This window comes from Peromyscus leucopus, chromosome 12 (genome assembly GCF_004664715.2).
Source record: "Peromyscus leucopus breed LL Stock chromosome 12, UCI_PerLeu_2.1, whole genome shotgun sequence".
NCBI classification, from domain to species: domain Eukaryota; kingdom Metazoa; phylum Chordata; class Mammalia; order Rodentia; family Cricetidae; genus Peromyscus; species Peromyscus leucopus.
The window spans coordinates 51831040-51846024 of NC_051073.1; the positions used below are offsets into that span (position 1 = coordinate 51831040).

At 43.0% G+C, this 14985-nt stretch overlaps 1 protein-coding gene across 3 annotated transcripts in view; it reads right to left on the reverse strand.

Annotated features, from left to right (window-relative positions):
- Nucleotides 1-377: 377 nt before the first annotated feature.
- Nucleotides 378-14985, reverse strand: part of Spice1 (spindle and centriole associated protein 1) — a 46439-nt gene continuing 31831 nt past the window's right edge. For 2 of the 3 annotated variants that reach the window (XM_028872083.2, XM_037209744.1), the window contains exons 12-18: nucleotides 12418-12568; nucleotides 11433-11657; nucleotides 9185-9669; nucleotides 6304-6547; nucleotides 4028-4130; nucleotides 1942-2029; nucleotides 378-848 (exon numbers count right to left, since the gene is read on the reverse strand). In XM_028872083.2, coding sequence (XP_028727916.2) covers nucleotides 795-848; nucleotides 1942-2029; nucleotides 4028-4130; nucleotides 6304-6547; nucleotides 9185-9669; nucleotides 11433-11657; nucleotides 12418-12568 — 1350 coding nt within the window. In that variant the 3' untranslated portion in view covers nucleotides 378-794. The remainder of the gene's footprint in view (nucleotides 849-1941; nucleotides 2030-4027; nucleotides 4131-6303; nucleotides 6548-9184; nucleotides 9670-11432; nucleotides 11658-12417; nucleotides 12569-14985) is intronic. The other variant, XM_028872085.2, reaches the window with a different exon arrangement.

Below are 14985 nucleotides of genomic sequence, written 5' to 3' on the forward strand. Positions count from 1 at the left end.
ATGACAGAAAACCCATTTTGGGTGATTTAGGGCAAGGAAAATTGCTAATAGTTTTTATATTTCTTTTCCTAACATTATCATTAAATCAATGTACTGCATTTAGATATTTGAACATTATGGCCGATATCATTAAACACACAGCCACTGTTCCTTAAGAGAAATAAACAAACATTCATATGCCCACCTCCTGTTCTTTTGTTGAAACAGGGTTCTCTACATAGCTCAGGCTGGCATGGAACACATTGTATACTAGAGAGCCTCCTGCCCCAAGTTTCTGAATGTTGGGATTATAGGTATACCCACAGCCTCAGCCTTTTGTTTTTTTAAAGTTGTACATTCAATTTGGAATGATGGATAGTAGAAAAGAACTTATCACATTTTTCTGAAAGCCAGAAAAAATTTATTATAAGTTATACATAAAGCAATTTAGTTCTTCTGGGAAGATGATCCACATTTAAGATGTACTGAACAATAACAAAAACAAAACCTTCAACAGCAATGACAAGGGTAACAATGTATTACTAAAAAGTTTAACAAGGTCAATCAAATATAAAACTTAAATTTTCTTACAGTCAAAGTTTTATTCACAGGAAATTCATAGGTTAGATCCTTTGTGAAAAACCTATTTGAAAAGGTAAAATATTAAAAAATAATTGTTCTTTTCCTTGTTTCCATTAATACAGGATATCTCTGCAGGTTTTATCTAAAGAAAATGTCACAACTTGAAAAGAGGATCCCCGAAGAGGAAAGGGAAGGAGGGATGAGTCACTGAGGCATGCCCCAATTCATCTTCTCTAGGACATGTGGGCGGAGAGAGCGAACCAGCCTTCTTCATGTTGTTTTTCCGTCTGTCGGACAGAGACACGGAGAGGAGTTAGACTCAAGCCCACGGAGTCACAGACATTTCCACCAAGCACATTCAACGAAGTCACCATGTGCCTTGGGTGGCACTGGAGCGTCACCTCTCCTGGCAAAGCTTCTGCCCCACGGAGATAAACAAGCAGCTGGCTGCCTGCTCAGCGGGCGCCCTAAAAAGAGCCCTACCTTTCAAAAGGAGAAATCCAACATTTATTCAAACCATAGGTACGATTTTAAACATGATGAAAAGAAGGTTATTGGAGCTTAGTAAATTAAATGATACTAAGTTCCATGAACTGTAACTATATCAAAAGATAACTTCCAGCTTCTCAGAATTTAAGAATCAGAAAGGACAAATTTTTCATTCTAGGCAGCTGGGGTAGCTAACTAAGGCAGTTAGTTCGTTTGAGCTGTGTGCCTCCACTCTGTGATCTAATGATTTTCCCATATCTGTTACTGGCTTATCTCTGGAAAAAAACAACTTTTACAATTCTAAAGATATTCTTATAATTTCCTAAGATAAACACAGAGAAACTATATTCTTCTATATTATCAACACATATAAAAATGCCTTCTGTGAAAAAATCTGAATAAACTGTAAATGTTTAGCTTCCAGACAGTTCTGGAGCAAACCAGAACATATGAAAATGTCCAAGGCATTCATTTACCCTGTGTTGTTACCTGTCTAACAGAGACCCTCAGACATGGCAGACTGGGATAAAGAACCAGCCACAGGTCTCTGGCTACCCCGAATTCCACCCAGTCACACCAACAGCAGCAGGACCAATACCTCATACCTATGAGCCCCTCAAGACCATGGCACTTGGGAGGCAGGCCTGACACCAATAATTCCTAGTCTTGGAAGACACTTGGAATCCTATCAAATTTTAACTTATTTCTTAATTACCCTAGAAGACAAAATGAATATATCGCTTTTTAAATAGAGACAAATTATAGTATTTCTTTTCTCCGTGGAATTTTCTATCATGTTAAAGACAACAGGAATAATAACTAAGAGTGGAAGTTAGTCACCTCCACCCTCACACTCTTGACCCTACACAGTGATCGTATTTTATAACGTACCTTTGTTCTTGGATTAACAGGTGTGAATCGCCCACTTCCTGAGGTGGCATTTAGCGGAGAACAAGAATTACTAGTAGCCCCTGAAGATCTATCCATGAGAAATGAACAGAGAGTGAGGTATTACCACTAGCCATCAACAATTATGGGAACAGTTCTCAATATTGGAGAAAGGTTTGGAGACAGGTCCAAATGAGGTAAAGCACTCGCAACTCCATCGGCCTAAAACTTATAACTAGTAGTTTACCACTTAGAGTAGTTTAGCTTTACAGACGAGTGGAAGTACAGCGTTCTTGTGTACCTCACCTCCATCTCAGTTTCTTCTATTACTAACATCTTTAAATGACTTGTGCACACTGCACATTACATACTTGGGTTAATGCAGATATATGTTACCTTTAAAAGTTTATGTATGTTCAGAAAAGAAAAGGACCAGACACCAATAAAGACAAGTAGCCCAGGTGACCCAGCCTCTCAGAATGCCTCTGTTGCAGTTTCCTCAAAAGTCTACATCCAGAACAACTTCAAAGCTGCTAGTTGAGATGGTCCAGCCTCACATATTGATAATGGAGTATTTTCTCTGAATTTGCCAAATACAAATGGGCTGGGTATTATAAATGTAATTCTTACTTGGTAATTGTACTTATTGTATATAGTCTTACTATGTTAAACCGAAAGCTTTCTTTTTACTTAGACAAGAAGGGGGACATGTGGAACATTTAATTATGCATACATGTGTTGCCTTTGTTTAACTATGTAAAGACGTGCTGCATGTGTTTATGTTGAGGAATAGTTCTCTAACTATGTAAAGATGTCTTGCTGGTTTACCTTGCCTGCCTAAGGCACTTGACTGGTCTAATAAAAGGCTGAACAGCAACAGCAAGGAAGCAAGACAGAACTTCCAGGCAGGGAGAGTGAGTTAGGAGGAGGAGGAGGAGGAATTTAGGCTCGGGAGTGGGGAAGAAAAAGAGAGACACCAGGGAGATGCCAGGGGCCAGACAGACAGACATGGAAGAAGCAGGAAAGCAGGACATACAGAACGAAAGAAAGGTTAAAAAAAAAAAAGGCAAAACATAGATGAATAGAAACGGGTTAAATTAAGTTAAAAGAGCTCGTGGGACAAGCCAAAGCTAAGGCCGAGCATTCATAATTAATGGTAAGTCTCCGTGTCTTTATTAGGGAGCTGGTTGGCTGGTTGACAGACCAAAGAAAATTCCAGCTACATGTGTGGTACAACATGAGGATTCTGGGTGGAGACAGAAAAGCCCGGGGACTCCTTCCCGACCCACTTACCTCATGTGGCTCATCTAGGCCAATCAGTTTTGTGTTCTGTGGGAGCCCAGATTACTCAAGGTCAGAGAATCTGGGCTTGCTTTACCAAGCAGGGCTGCCTAAGGGGATGATTTGACCACTGGCGTGGTTACCAGGTGTTTGGAAGGCTCTACACTTGGCTGTACAGTGTGCTTTGATCTTGCAAGGGGGAGGTCTTTTGCCCCATCCCTTGGTATGTTATAAAAAGCCCTTTTCTTTCTTTCTTTTTTTTGGTTTTTCGAGACAGGGTTTCTCTGTGTAGCTTTGTGCCTTTTCCTGGAACTCACTTGGTAGCCCAGGCTGGCCTCAAACTCACAGGCCTGGCTCTGCCTCCCGAGTGCTGGGATTAAAGGCGTGCGCCACCACCGCCTGGCTATAAAAAGCCCTTCTCAATAAGGACGAGGCTGGTGGGTATTGACCAAAGCTATCCCGTGTTTTTGTTTTTCTTCTCATCAGCTAGGTCTCTCTATCTATCATTCCTTAATTCCTCTCTCCTCCACCTAAGAGCTCTTCAAAAGGTGGGCGTCGGACTCCCACAGTGCTGACTCACTGCAGCTGGTGAAAGTGCTGCTAGTCAGTGTGTCTACCCTGGGACACAGCTTCTCCTAATTTTGCAGCCAGGAATACATAAAGATTAGCTCACTTTTGTTCTAAGCAGGTGCCCCTACTTGGTTAAGTTGCTTCCTTTCTCTGAGTAAGTGAGTGTGCCTGAACCTGTTAGACAGACGCTGGGCACAGAGAGGGCGGCACCCAGACACTGCCGATGCTGCAGCCCTACCTTCTTGAACTGATCACACTGACAGGAGACCCGGTGTTGCATTTCGAACTCTCTGGAGCCTCCACTCCTGGAACAGACACCTCTATGGTTCGCTTTCCTTCTTCTAAAACACACAAAAGTAAGTGTTAGTGTCGTTACTTTTCACTACTAAAAGCAACAACTTTGCTCAGTTTCACTATTATTGGAAATGATACATTACAAATTGAGGTGTTTTTATATCACGATGGTTCACAGAAACACTTGAGAGATGATTTTTAAAAGTGAACTGTTAAGACAAGAAAACTTCAGCTGTTTCTGTTCATTTGGCGGCACTCCAGTCCATAGAATGCCAGAATCTTCTGACAAGTAACAACAGAGCAAGAAGTGAAAAACGGTGAGACCAAGGTATACTGGGGAGCAGGAGGGTGGGTGGAGGGAAGGAATGAGTGGGGTGAACATGATTAAGATGCATATATTTGTGAAACCATCAAAGAATAAAAAACATTAAATTTAAAAACTAAAAAAAAAGCTACTCAAAAGTTTGATTTTTCAATCTGATTAAATTAAGTAGGATTTCATTTCCCCTTATAGCCAGGAAATATCTGAATTTTAAGGAGGATTTACAGGATCCTCTATGAATAGGACAGATATAAAGTATTTCACTACTAAGTGTTTGTCGACTGTTTGCCTACTTATGAAACCCTGAGATTTCACATAATTAGACTTTGCTCTGGCCCTATGAGAATCCATGCCTGGTACTATAAATCTGATCAAAGCCCCATGGCTGGGAAGGTCACAGGCAATGAGTAGAAGAGACTTTCTACTGTTGTCTGGCTCAGCTGTTAAGTCAAGCTGCCTGTAAATATCTGTACTCACACAGAGAGATGCTACTCTCGCCTTCTTCAGAGCAGCTGGGCTCTGCAGTGAGCGATGGTGAATGCAGACTCTTAGCTGCTCCTTTAAGGCTCAGGGAAAAACATGAAAAGGGGGCAGAAGGACTCTAACAGCAGGAAGACAGGGAGCAGGGTTGTCTTCTGACATCATGAACTCGCAGCAGCTGGGGCCCACGGCCTGTACTGGGCCTGCACAAGGGTGGACTGGTCAAGAGTCTGCCATGGAGTGGGAAGGGGCTGGGGGAACCATACTCCTCTCTGTTGAACGACTGGCTAAGGCTGGATTCTGGGGGTGGGGTTGGGGGTTCACTATCTTTAGTTACGTACACTCTCCCAGGCCCTGTAGGATAGTTTCACATCCATGGCCATTCAGACTACCCTTAAAATCAGTGGGTGACAAAAACAGGGAGAGGGACCCGCAGGCAGGGGCTGACGGACGTGACAGAGAGTGGAGGATGAGGCAAACCGAATGTATTATGTACGTGTATGAAACTGTCAAAGAACAGAGCCGACCAATTTTTAATTACTCAGTTATCCTACAAAACACAAGTTTTTATCCATGACATATAACTGATTCTTGTTTTTATTATCCCCCACAGGGGTTCCTATAAACCAAGAATTCTATTTTGGGTGTGTTGAGTACTAGATGGGATAACAAAAATGACAAGTCTGCTTTCTTGTTTGTAATTTCAAAAACTAAATCATTTCCAGCAGAAGTGAAAACTCTTCCTGGTGCCTTTCAGGTACCCGCCTTCACCCCGCCGCACAGGACACAAGGATCCCTGTAAGCACCAAGGCTCGAGCATCCCAGGGACCCCACTGACAGAGCCCTTCGGTCCCTCACAATCCGGGCCTTAGACGGGGCTCCATCAATACCTCAGAGGTAGCGCCATCCTTGAGGGCGCAAATTCATTTCTGGCTCAAGTCAACTCAGAGCCACTTCGTTTAACCAGCACTCTCTGAACAGCACTGCCACAGACCACACTTTTCAGTCACAGGTAAGTTACTTAGGAGGCCCCTCTAGTTTTTCATACTCCTAAACATAACAAAATGATGGAAAAAAGAAACTGGGGAGAAATGCTTTTCTGGTTTTAAGAGAACAATAATTTGTAATCTGATGCTAATAAAATGTGTAGTCTAATTTTGACATTTACATTTTTTGCAGCATATATCCTAAGTGAGACACACTGTAATGCATATTTCACCTGGATGGTGTCGCCCGGGATGCCAAAGACTGGCTACAGAACAAGAGACAGCTTTCTACCACTATTTCTGTCTCCCCGACCCAAGCTGTTTCTTCTGGTACTAAGCTGGGGGTACTGGAACATAGTATGAGTCGATATGAACTCTCAAAATTGAGAGGGAAAAACGTTTCTATCTGGAAGTCAGGAGTCGGTGACCCACCGGCCCAGGCTCTGAGAGGGGAAAGTGTTTCTATCTGGAAGTCAGGAGTCGGTGACCCACCGGCCCAGGCTCTGAGAGGCGACTGAATGGGTGATGCGGGCGACGAGGAAAGGTTCAAACCAACGAGCTTCTGCTGCTCTATGAGCTGGAGCAGTTTGCTGCGGGCCTCCATGCTCTGCCGGTTCAACTCCGCAATCCGCTCCTCCATGCTGCTTGGCACTAGAGATTGAACTACTGGGAAATTCTTCAGGGGAAAAAGGACATGAATTCATTATTAAAAAATAAAATCCAGTTCTGATTTTATTCAAAGTACCAGAAATTCGATATTCATAGCCTTGCTGTAAACACAGACGAACGATGGGGTAACAGAGTTTATAAATCAAAATGAAGGCACACACACATTCTGCGACTGCTACTGCCGTATGAGCACAGTCTAAGGGGACAAGGCTTCCCTGCATCTCCTCCTACCTGCCTCAGCTGAACTAGAAATTAAAGATAACACAAGGAAAGATGTCTGCCAGGGAGCCAAATGCCACACTCCTACTGATGGCAGGTCTGAGCCGGGCAGACTACCCAGGAATATCTCTGAATTTGAAAAGGATGTTTTTGTTTTTTATCATTTTAATCTTCAAACATGCTTCATGAATTTGGCAAAATTATCTGGCAAAGACTCTAAAAATCCTCCCAGTCCTGCCCACGTGACAGCCTCTCCAGGCTGCTTCTAGCCTCAGAGATCTGATGTAAGAAGATCTGTGATTAGACGGAGCCTAAGATACAGAGAGTCAAATCAAACAGTACAAAACAAAGCAAAAGGTTACTCCAGGGATATAATGTAAGTTTAGTTTGAAAGCCTCAAGAGAAATGTACTTTCATCATTCATAATAATTTCATTTAGCTAAATATATCCTTTTGTGGGAAAAAAACCAATCCCTGATAGAAATGACTAATTTGAAACTAATACCTATTAGGTTGTGGAGTTTTTGTTTGTTTGTTTTGAAAAAAGTAAGTAAACCAGTGAGGATCAAAGTCCATTTTGTATTTCCAATTAAAAAAGAAAAGGGCTAGTCAGGGCAGCAGTATTAGACTTCCCTTTCCAGGGTAGTATATGTACTATTTAGAAAGGGCAAAGACTCAGCATTTAACTGTTGTTACCTTTTTAAAAGCAACAGTGGTCTGTTTCAAATGATCTTCAAAACTCCACAAACATCTAAGGCACTGTGCATGCTGCCGCCTGCCGGGGACACTTGCTCCTGGCTTGCCCTCTTGAGCCAGTGATAACAGAGGCAGCTCCTCCCCTCCCGCCCCCAACACTGTCCACACCAAAGCCTTCAATCGGGATCTCAGAGCCCTTAGGAACTCAGCTACCTCAGAAGCCCCTGGTCCCCAGGCTGCCCACTCCTTCAGACTGCTCGAGCTGTTACCACCCACTGTCAGATCCAGAGCAGTCACCTTTGCTCAGAAAGGATCAAATAAAATATGCCCACAACCAGGATGTGCCATGGACACTCCCACCTGGGACTTAGATTCGCTTTTCTCTCCACAAACAATGAATAAAGGTTTAAGTTATCAGATTAGTCTACAGAGTTTATTTTACTTATAAAATTTCTCCACTGACAGGAAGACAGAGCCACACGATCTTACTCATGTAGAGAATTTACAAAAGTTGATCTCATAGAAGCTGAGAATTGATTCGTGGTTATTGGAGCTGGGGGAAGCTTGCCAAGAACAGTTAGACAGTATTGGCTGGATTTTCTTGTTGTTGTTCTTAAGACAGAGCTCATACTATAGCCCAGAATTCACTAAAGTAGCCCTGGCTGTCTGCAAATCCATGGCAACCCTGCCTCAGTCTCTTGAGGATTACAAGCGTTGAACCCCATGCTTGGCACTACAGTTACACAGGAAAAAAAAATCCCGCTCTACGGTAAATAAGAACAATGCTCCTCAGGATGTGACCAGACCAGCAGTCCTAGCATCACTGAGGGACTACTAGAGAGGCACCAGGTCCCACCCAGACCTACTCATGCACCACATTCCAGCAAGCTCCTCAGATGGTTCACATGCACATTAAAGTTTAACTGATTCTTTAAACATAATTTCTATAGGAAAACCCATTCTGTGTCCTAGAAAAGAGTTATTCATCAGGTAAGGGCCAACTACTTTTTCATAGGCCACATGAAGAGTAAAGTTACTTTCAATTACAATCTAGCTGTGCAGCAAGCATTCTATGTCCTCCGCATTCCGTATCATTCATTTCTGGCTTGTCCTTAGCCTCCTACACAGTCTACCTTAATACAGTCTACCTTAACACAGTCTACCTTAACACAGTCTACCTTAATTCTACTTGCTGCAGTCACATGCTTTTTCTTTCACATTGTCTTATTTAGTGCAACACAAACTAACAGATAAGCTTTATCTCTCTTGTGAGGAAGACATGGCAAAGCTATAGTCGCTTCTGGAAAGAAATCTCTTTGGATGCCTGTTACAGCCTGAATATGCAATGCACCACCAGCTCACACACGGAGGCCTGCTTGCCAGTTGGTGGGCTTTAATGAATGGATTGAGCCCCTGAAGGATCCATAATATTATGGGAGGTGATGAAAAGGAGAAGGTAGGGCTTAGCTGGAAGAATTTGGTCACCTGGGACACATCTTAAAGAGATGTGCCTTGTCCTCTGACCCTCTGGGCCACCATGAGATAGTAGCCTCTGCCATGTGTTCCTGCTACCGTGATACTCTGTCTAACTTCAAGTCCAGAGCAGTAGATTCTGCCACCTGGAGTAAACCCTCTGAAACCATGAGCGAAAACAGTCCCTCATCCCTCTGCTTAATCTGTCCCAGCAGTGAGAGGTCTAACAGTGTCCTTAGTCTTTGCTGGTACTTACAGCAGGCAGGTCACCGGCACTTCCCTGTTTGCTCGGCTCCCGAAGTCCATCCCCTTGCTCTCCCACCGACCGGGTAATATTATTCAGGTGTGCCTTGATGGCTGAATTCTGCAGCGTCAACTCGGCAATCCGTGCCATTATGTCCTTCCTCTGTGCCAGCGCCTCGTTTGTTCTAAGCTGCTGCCCGTCTCCGAGCACTGGGGGCTCTTCGGGGAACGCAGGATTTCTCGACTGCTGAGTGGTGGGAAGGGAACCGCAAGGGGGCTGGGACAGGCTAACAAACGGTGCCTGAGTTTTGTTCTCCACATCTTCCCCCATGTGAGAAACCCTCCACCTCTGAGTGAAGAGGCGATTTTCCTCACTTGAGTTCTGAATGTCTGGATCAACAGGCAAGGTCTTCTTTTCCCAGTTCTGTCCTTTCTCTATGACTTCCACAGTAGGGGGGATTCGTGGAGCAGGGCGGGTCTGAACCGTTCTCCTCAATACTGCGGACGAGAATTTAAGACAGTCATAAGCATCCTGTTCTCCATAAACTGTACTAAAAATCAGCACGTCAGTCTGTCATGGTAGTCAGGGAAATACTTCAGTAGACAGGTTTGGCTTCTGAGTGCCTAAGTTATTTTCATAAAGGAGTATGTATAATCAAGTCCAGAAACTTTCACATTCCTGAGACCATGCACTTTGACACATATAACTCCTATCCAGGAATAGTGATGCATGCCTGTAGTCACAAATGAGGAGGAATGATCTTGAGTTAGAGGCCAGCCTGAACTACACAGTGAGACACTGGGTGGAGTGGGGGAGGAAAAAAATTAAATAATTACTATAAGAAATAAAAATCTAATCTGAACAGAAATCATAGCTCAAAGCATATTTCCTCATTCTAGACATAATTAATAGCTCCTCAGGCCCCCGAGAAAGAAATATTAAACTACATAATTAGCATTAAAGTAAAAAAATTCTCATATGCTAGAATAAGAAAGCTGGGGTCCAGAAGAGGAATCTTAGCCCAAACTTCCCCCCGAGTCAACAAGGGGTGGTCAAGCCACCAGCACCCGACTCTCAGCCCAGCGCTGATTCCATTAGACAACACCCTATTTTATCACAAACAGCAAGGCACAAATCCAGTCGCCAGGATTTGCCATGTTCTTCAGCCTCTGGACCCTCTTCAGTTCCTTTACCGAAAACTCATCAAAGTACAGACAATGTGTGAAACTCTGAGTCCCAACAATCCAAGTCAGGTTCTACTGCTCTGCGAGAAAATAGTAGTAACTCTTAAAGAAATAAAAACCCATGCAAAATAGGGATGGAAAAGCAGCTCCTCCCAAAAGGGAGCTGGGAAGCTGTCTCAGCAGTTAGGGTCACAGCACACAGGCTGCAGTCCCACTCTGAGACTGCACAGGAGATAACAACTCCCCAAGGCTGGCCTCTGAGCGCCACATACAAGCCATGGCATCCACAGGTCTACACACACACACACACACACACACACACACACATTCTCTCTTTCTCTCTCTCTCTCTTCCTCTCCCTCTAAAAATTAGTTAATAAAATTTACAAAGGAGGTGGAGAGTGATAAAGGAATATACTTAACGTTGTTGACTGTTGGCCTCCACACAGGCACACATGGGTGAGTGAAGTACCCAATACACACAAAATAAACAAAGAAAAAGAATTAAAAATGTTTTTTTCAAGGACCAGTAACGCACAGCTCAGTGGGTAAAAGCACTTGCCACCAAGCCTGATGACCGGAATGTGATATGCAGGACCCACGTGGTGGAAGGCAAGGCTCCACTACCACGTTTCCTCTGTGTGTCGGGGTACACATGTGTATACACATACATAGTTGGTCACCAGCTGCATGCCTTTGAGGAGTGTATTTTTTCCATCTCCTTCTCCTTCTGTCTCTGGGATATCATGAAGTGAGGGGTTTTCCTCCACTGTGTCTTGTTCTACCGCTGCTCAGAAAGAACAGAGCTGGCTGACCATGGACCACTGAACCCATGAATGAAAGTAAGTTATTCAGTGATTTTCACAGTGATGGGGGGGAAGGAGGGGGACAGGGACACACATGACACAGACGACACTACCCTAAAATACAAGTGTGTGTGTGTGTGTGTGTGTGTGTGTGTGTGTGTGTGTGTATTCAACACATTATACACACACACACACACACATATATAATACATCATATGAATGAGGGTTAAAACTCACAGCTTCCGTGGAAATGTAGAAGAGCCATGCTTACCATCCTGCAGAGGAGAGAATTCCGAGTTGCTCTTCTGCCGGGGTGGTGTTAACATCACAGCTGGCTCGAAAATATGTGCTGGGAAATTACTGGCCAGATTCAAGTTCTCTGTGGGGGTCGGCCCCTGAGAGAGTTTAACAGGCAGCTCTTCCTGTGGGAAGTCAACGGCTTCTTCCCCTCTGAACATCAATGGCATGGAGACATTACTGCTTACAACAGGACCCTCTGAGAAAGGTAAGAGGACATTAATTTGAAAGGAACAAAAAGGCTTTATGAACACCTTTTAGGTATTTGGTCTATTTTAAAATTTTTATCTATTTGTTTTTTATTTACATATAAGAGTGTGTGTGTGTGTGTGTGTGTGTGTGTGTGTGTGTGTGTGTGTGTGTGTGTCTATTCAAATGTACACCATATGCTTTCAGGAGCTCAAAGAGGCCAGAAGATCCCTCTGGAATTGGAGTTACAGGCAGTTGTGAGCCACCACAGGGGTGCTGGGAACTGAACCTGGGTCTTCCGCAAAAGCAGTAAGTGCTCTTAACCACTAAGCCATCTCTCCAGCCCTCAGATATTTATTTTTAAATGCATTTAAGTAGTGTGAAAGTTACCAGGTAACTTGGTAGGTCATCATTAACAGTGTGGTGCATTCTATGCTATTCTAACAGAGTTGTAAGATTGAGACATAGAAAGATGTGAACCAGGTTTCACCTACATGGCGTTTATGACTTTCCCACAGGCAAAGATGAGATTTCATAAGAACCTTATAAGGTACCATAACCCCTGAATTTCTCACCATTCAGTAACTAAAGGTTTCTCAGAAGCAAAACTTAACTCACCAACATTATATTAATGAAATAATAATAGCAAAGCCCACAAGAAGACAGTGACCATGTATAAGCTATATTTTAGTCTGCCACTTCCTCAAATCCATCAGCTCTAGCTTCTTTGTTATTTAATGACAGTCTGGGAATAATAAGAGTCCACCTACCTACATTATCCATAAGTCTTCTACCCAGAGTTGCCCTTTCTGATGCTTGACTTTCTTGTCTGGAGTTATTTATCACAGGACAGTTCTTAATGATATGTGTGAGCGATATAAGCTGCTCGTCTGTAGAGACCATGTACTGCTGAAGTCTCGCCTACAGAAAAGCACACATCACTGGTATAAGAGACATCAAACCATTATCTAACGAGTAAGCCATCCAGAGGTGTGTGTGTGTGTGTGTGTGTGTGTGTGTGTGTGTGTGTGAGAGAGAGAGAGAGAGAGAGAGAGAGACAGAGACAGAGACAGAGACAGAGAGACAGAGAGAGAGAGAGAGAGAGAGATCATTATTTTAAATACTCACCCTAAAGCCATGTTATTCATAGTTACAAATACTCTAAAGGTATCATGATGGTGAAATGATTAAATAAATCACAAACTACAAGTTCCTAAGTACTCTGTTATAAAACTAATCTTTTTTTATAGAGCGTTTAATTTAACAAAATCTTTTCATATAGATTGCCTCTACTGACAAACTACAAGAGTGATACATTAGGTAGGGGAAACTCAATAGAACATTCATGGGCATTTAAGTGAATAAACTAAAGACATACATTATATAGATGAAATAGTGTTATGGGCGAAAGAGAAGCACAGCATTTTATATGTAGTATTATTACAATTTTATATTTTATCTTTATGGGAGCAATAACTATATTTTATGTATACTCAGATTTGTCAACATGTGTGTAGATATCTACTAATATTATGTAATTTTAAAATTTTAAATAAATAAAATAACACCAAAGGTTTACTTTCTGTCGTATAGCTGGACATGTTTAGAATTCCATTCTTACGTTAAAAGTCAGCTTACTGTCCAGAGGTTTAAATGGATTTGTTTTTTCTTTCTTTTCCATACTGTAAATAGATGTAGATAGGTCACGTGAAATCAATAAAGCTGATTCAAACCACAAAATGCAGCAGGTGTTTTGTAAATACTGGCATCTGGATCGTCGAAGCACAGGCGATGGCAGGTGAAAGGAAGGAGGAGGAGGAGTTGTATGGGTGCCGAGACCTTGTCACAAAGACAAAGTAGGAGAAACCAGGGGTGACCGTTAGTGGCACGTCCTGGGTGCTTAGGAACACAGACAACTAATGAAAGTGGGTGAGGTCCAGACAGCAGAAATATTAGCAAGAGTGTGGATGAATAAAGCGCGAGACAACTTTCTGTCACCAGCCATGTTCCCCCCAAATTTCACACTCACATATTCAGTGGTCTTTGGAGTACCCCCATCTAGGACTCCTCTTGAAGCTGTCTACAGCATAAACAGCAGCTCATCTTTTCCAGCCTAATCCTAAACTGCCCAGTTACCTCTGGCTCTTTTTCTCTCACATCCTGTCCTTCACTCCATTTCCAACGGGACTGGCTGACCTTCAAAATACACTGTGAATTTGCTCAATCTTCACCGTTTCCCATTTCAACTCTAGAGCAGGCCGCTATGCCCCACCTGAACCAACCTAACAACTCCAAGATGCAATGCTGTTTTATCAGCCTGCTGGCTTCCCTACTTCTGCCCTCACCTGCAGTGTGAGACAACAGTGATTTCACAGGGCACCGGAGGACAGCTTCAACTCTCAGGAGACACCAGTAAAGACGCCATCTATGCAGAGCAAGTCTATGCAACCATAGCTGACAGCAGCTCAGGGTTTGAAAATGGGATTTCATTATATTATTTTTGATAATATCAAATCTGCTTAGCCAAGCATGGCGGCACACACCTGCAATTCTAGTACATCAGAAGCTGAGACAGGAGGATCACAAGGTCAGGGCCACATTACGCCACATAGTGAGACCCACTTTCAAATATTAACAAGAAAGCCAACCCAAAAATAATCAAATCTGCTCATGGCTGGGTTTCTGGAAGCTGCTATGTTAAAAATATAAGTTCTGGGTAGAAACACACTGTGGAATAAGAAATAAGGATAATGATGTCCAATATAACTCTAAGCTTATGATAGTTGTACAGTATCAGAAAGGTACACATATCTCACTGATAAATAATTGTAGTCATTGATGAACAAAGTAAATGTATGACTCTATTTCTCTCCATATATTAAGTATTTATCAGTACTAAGTATGTTATAGGTAAAATCATTCCAACAGTTGTTAGACCTGAGTCAAGAGACACTCAACCAGTTACCCAACAAAGGCAGCACTCCCTGCCGTAGTCACACCCAGCCCAGGGAGTGGAGTCTTAGTCTGGCGTGGTCATTAGCACGGTGCACGCAGCACAGGAGCCAGCCCAGAGGAGCCTCCAAAGACTTCAGCCTCACCACAACTCTTCTCATTCATTTGCCTACTTCCCTAACCAGCATGTGGAGCCCTATGCGAGGCACTTACCAATCCTATCTCTGACTGCTCTCTTTCCACTTCACTTCCTCCACACTGTACCCTTGAGGACTGTGAAGCCCCAGTTACACTTCCACCTCAAGACCTGTGCTCTTACTTTTCCTGTCTACACTGCTCTTCTGGCAATCTACAAGTATTAGTTACCCACAACAACAAAAGGATGA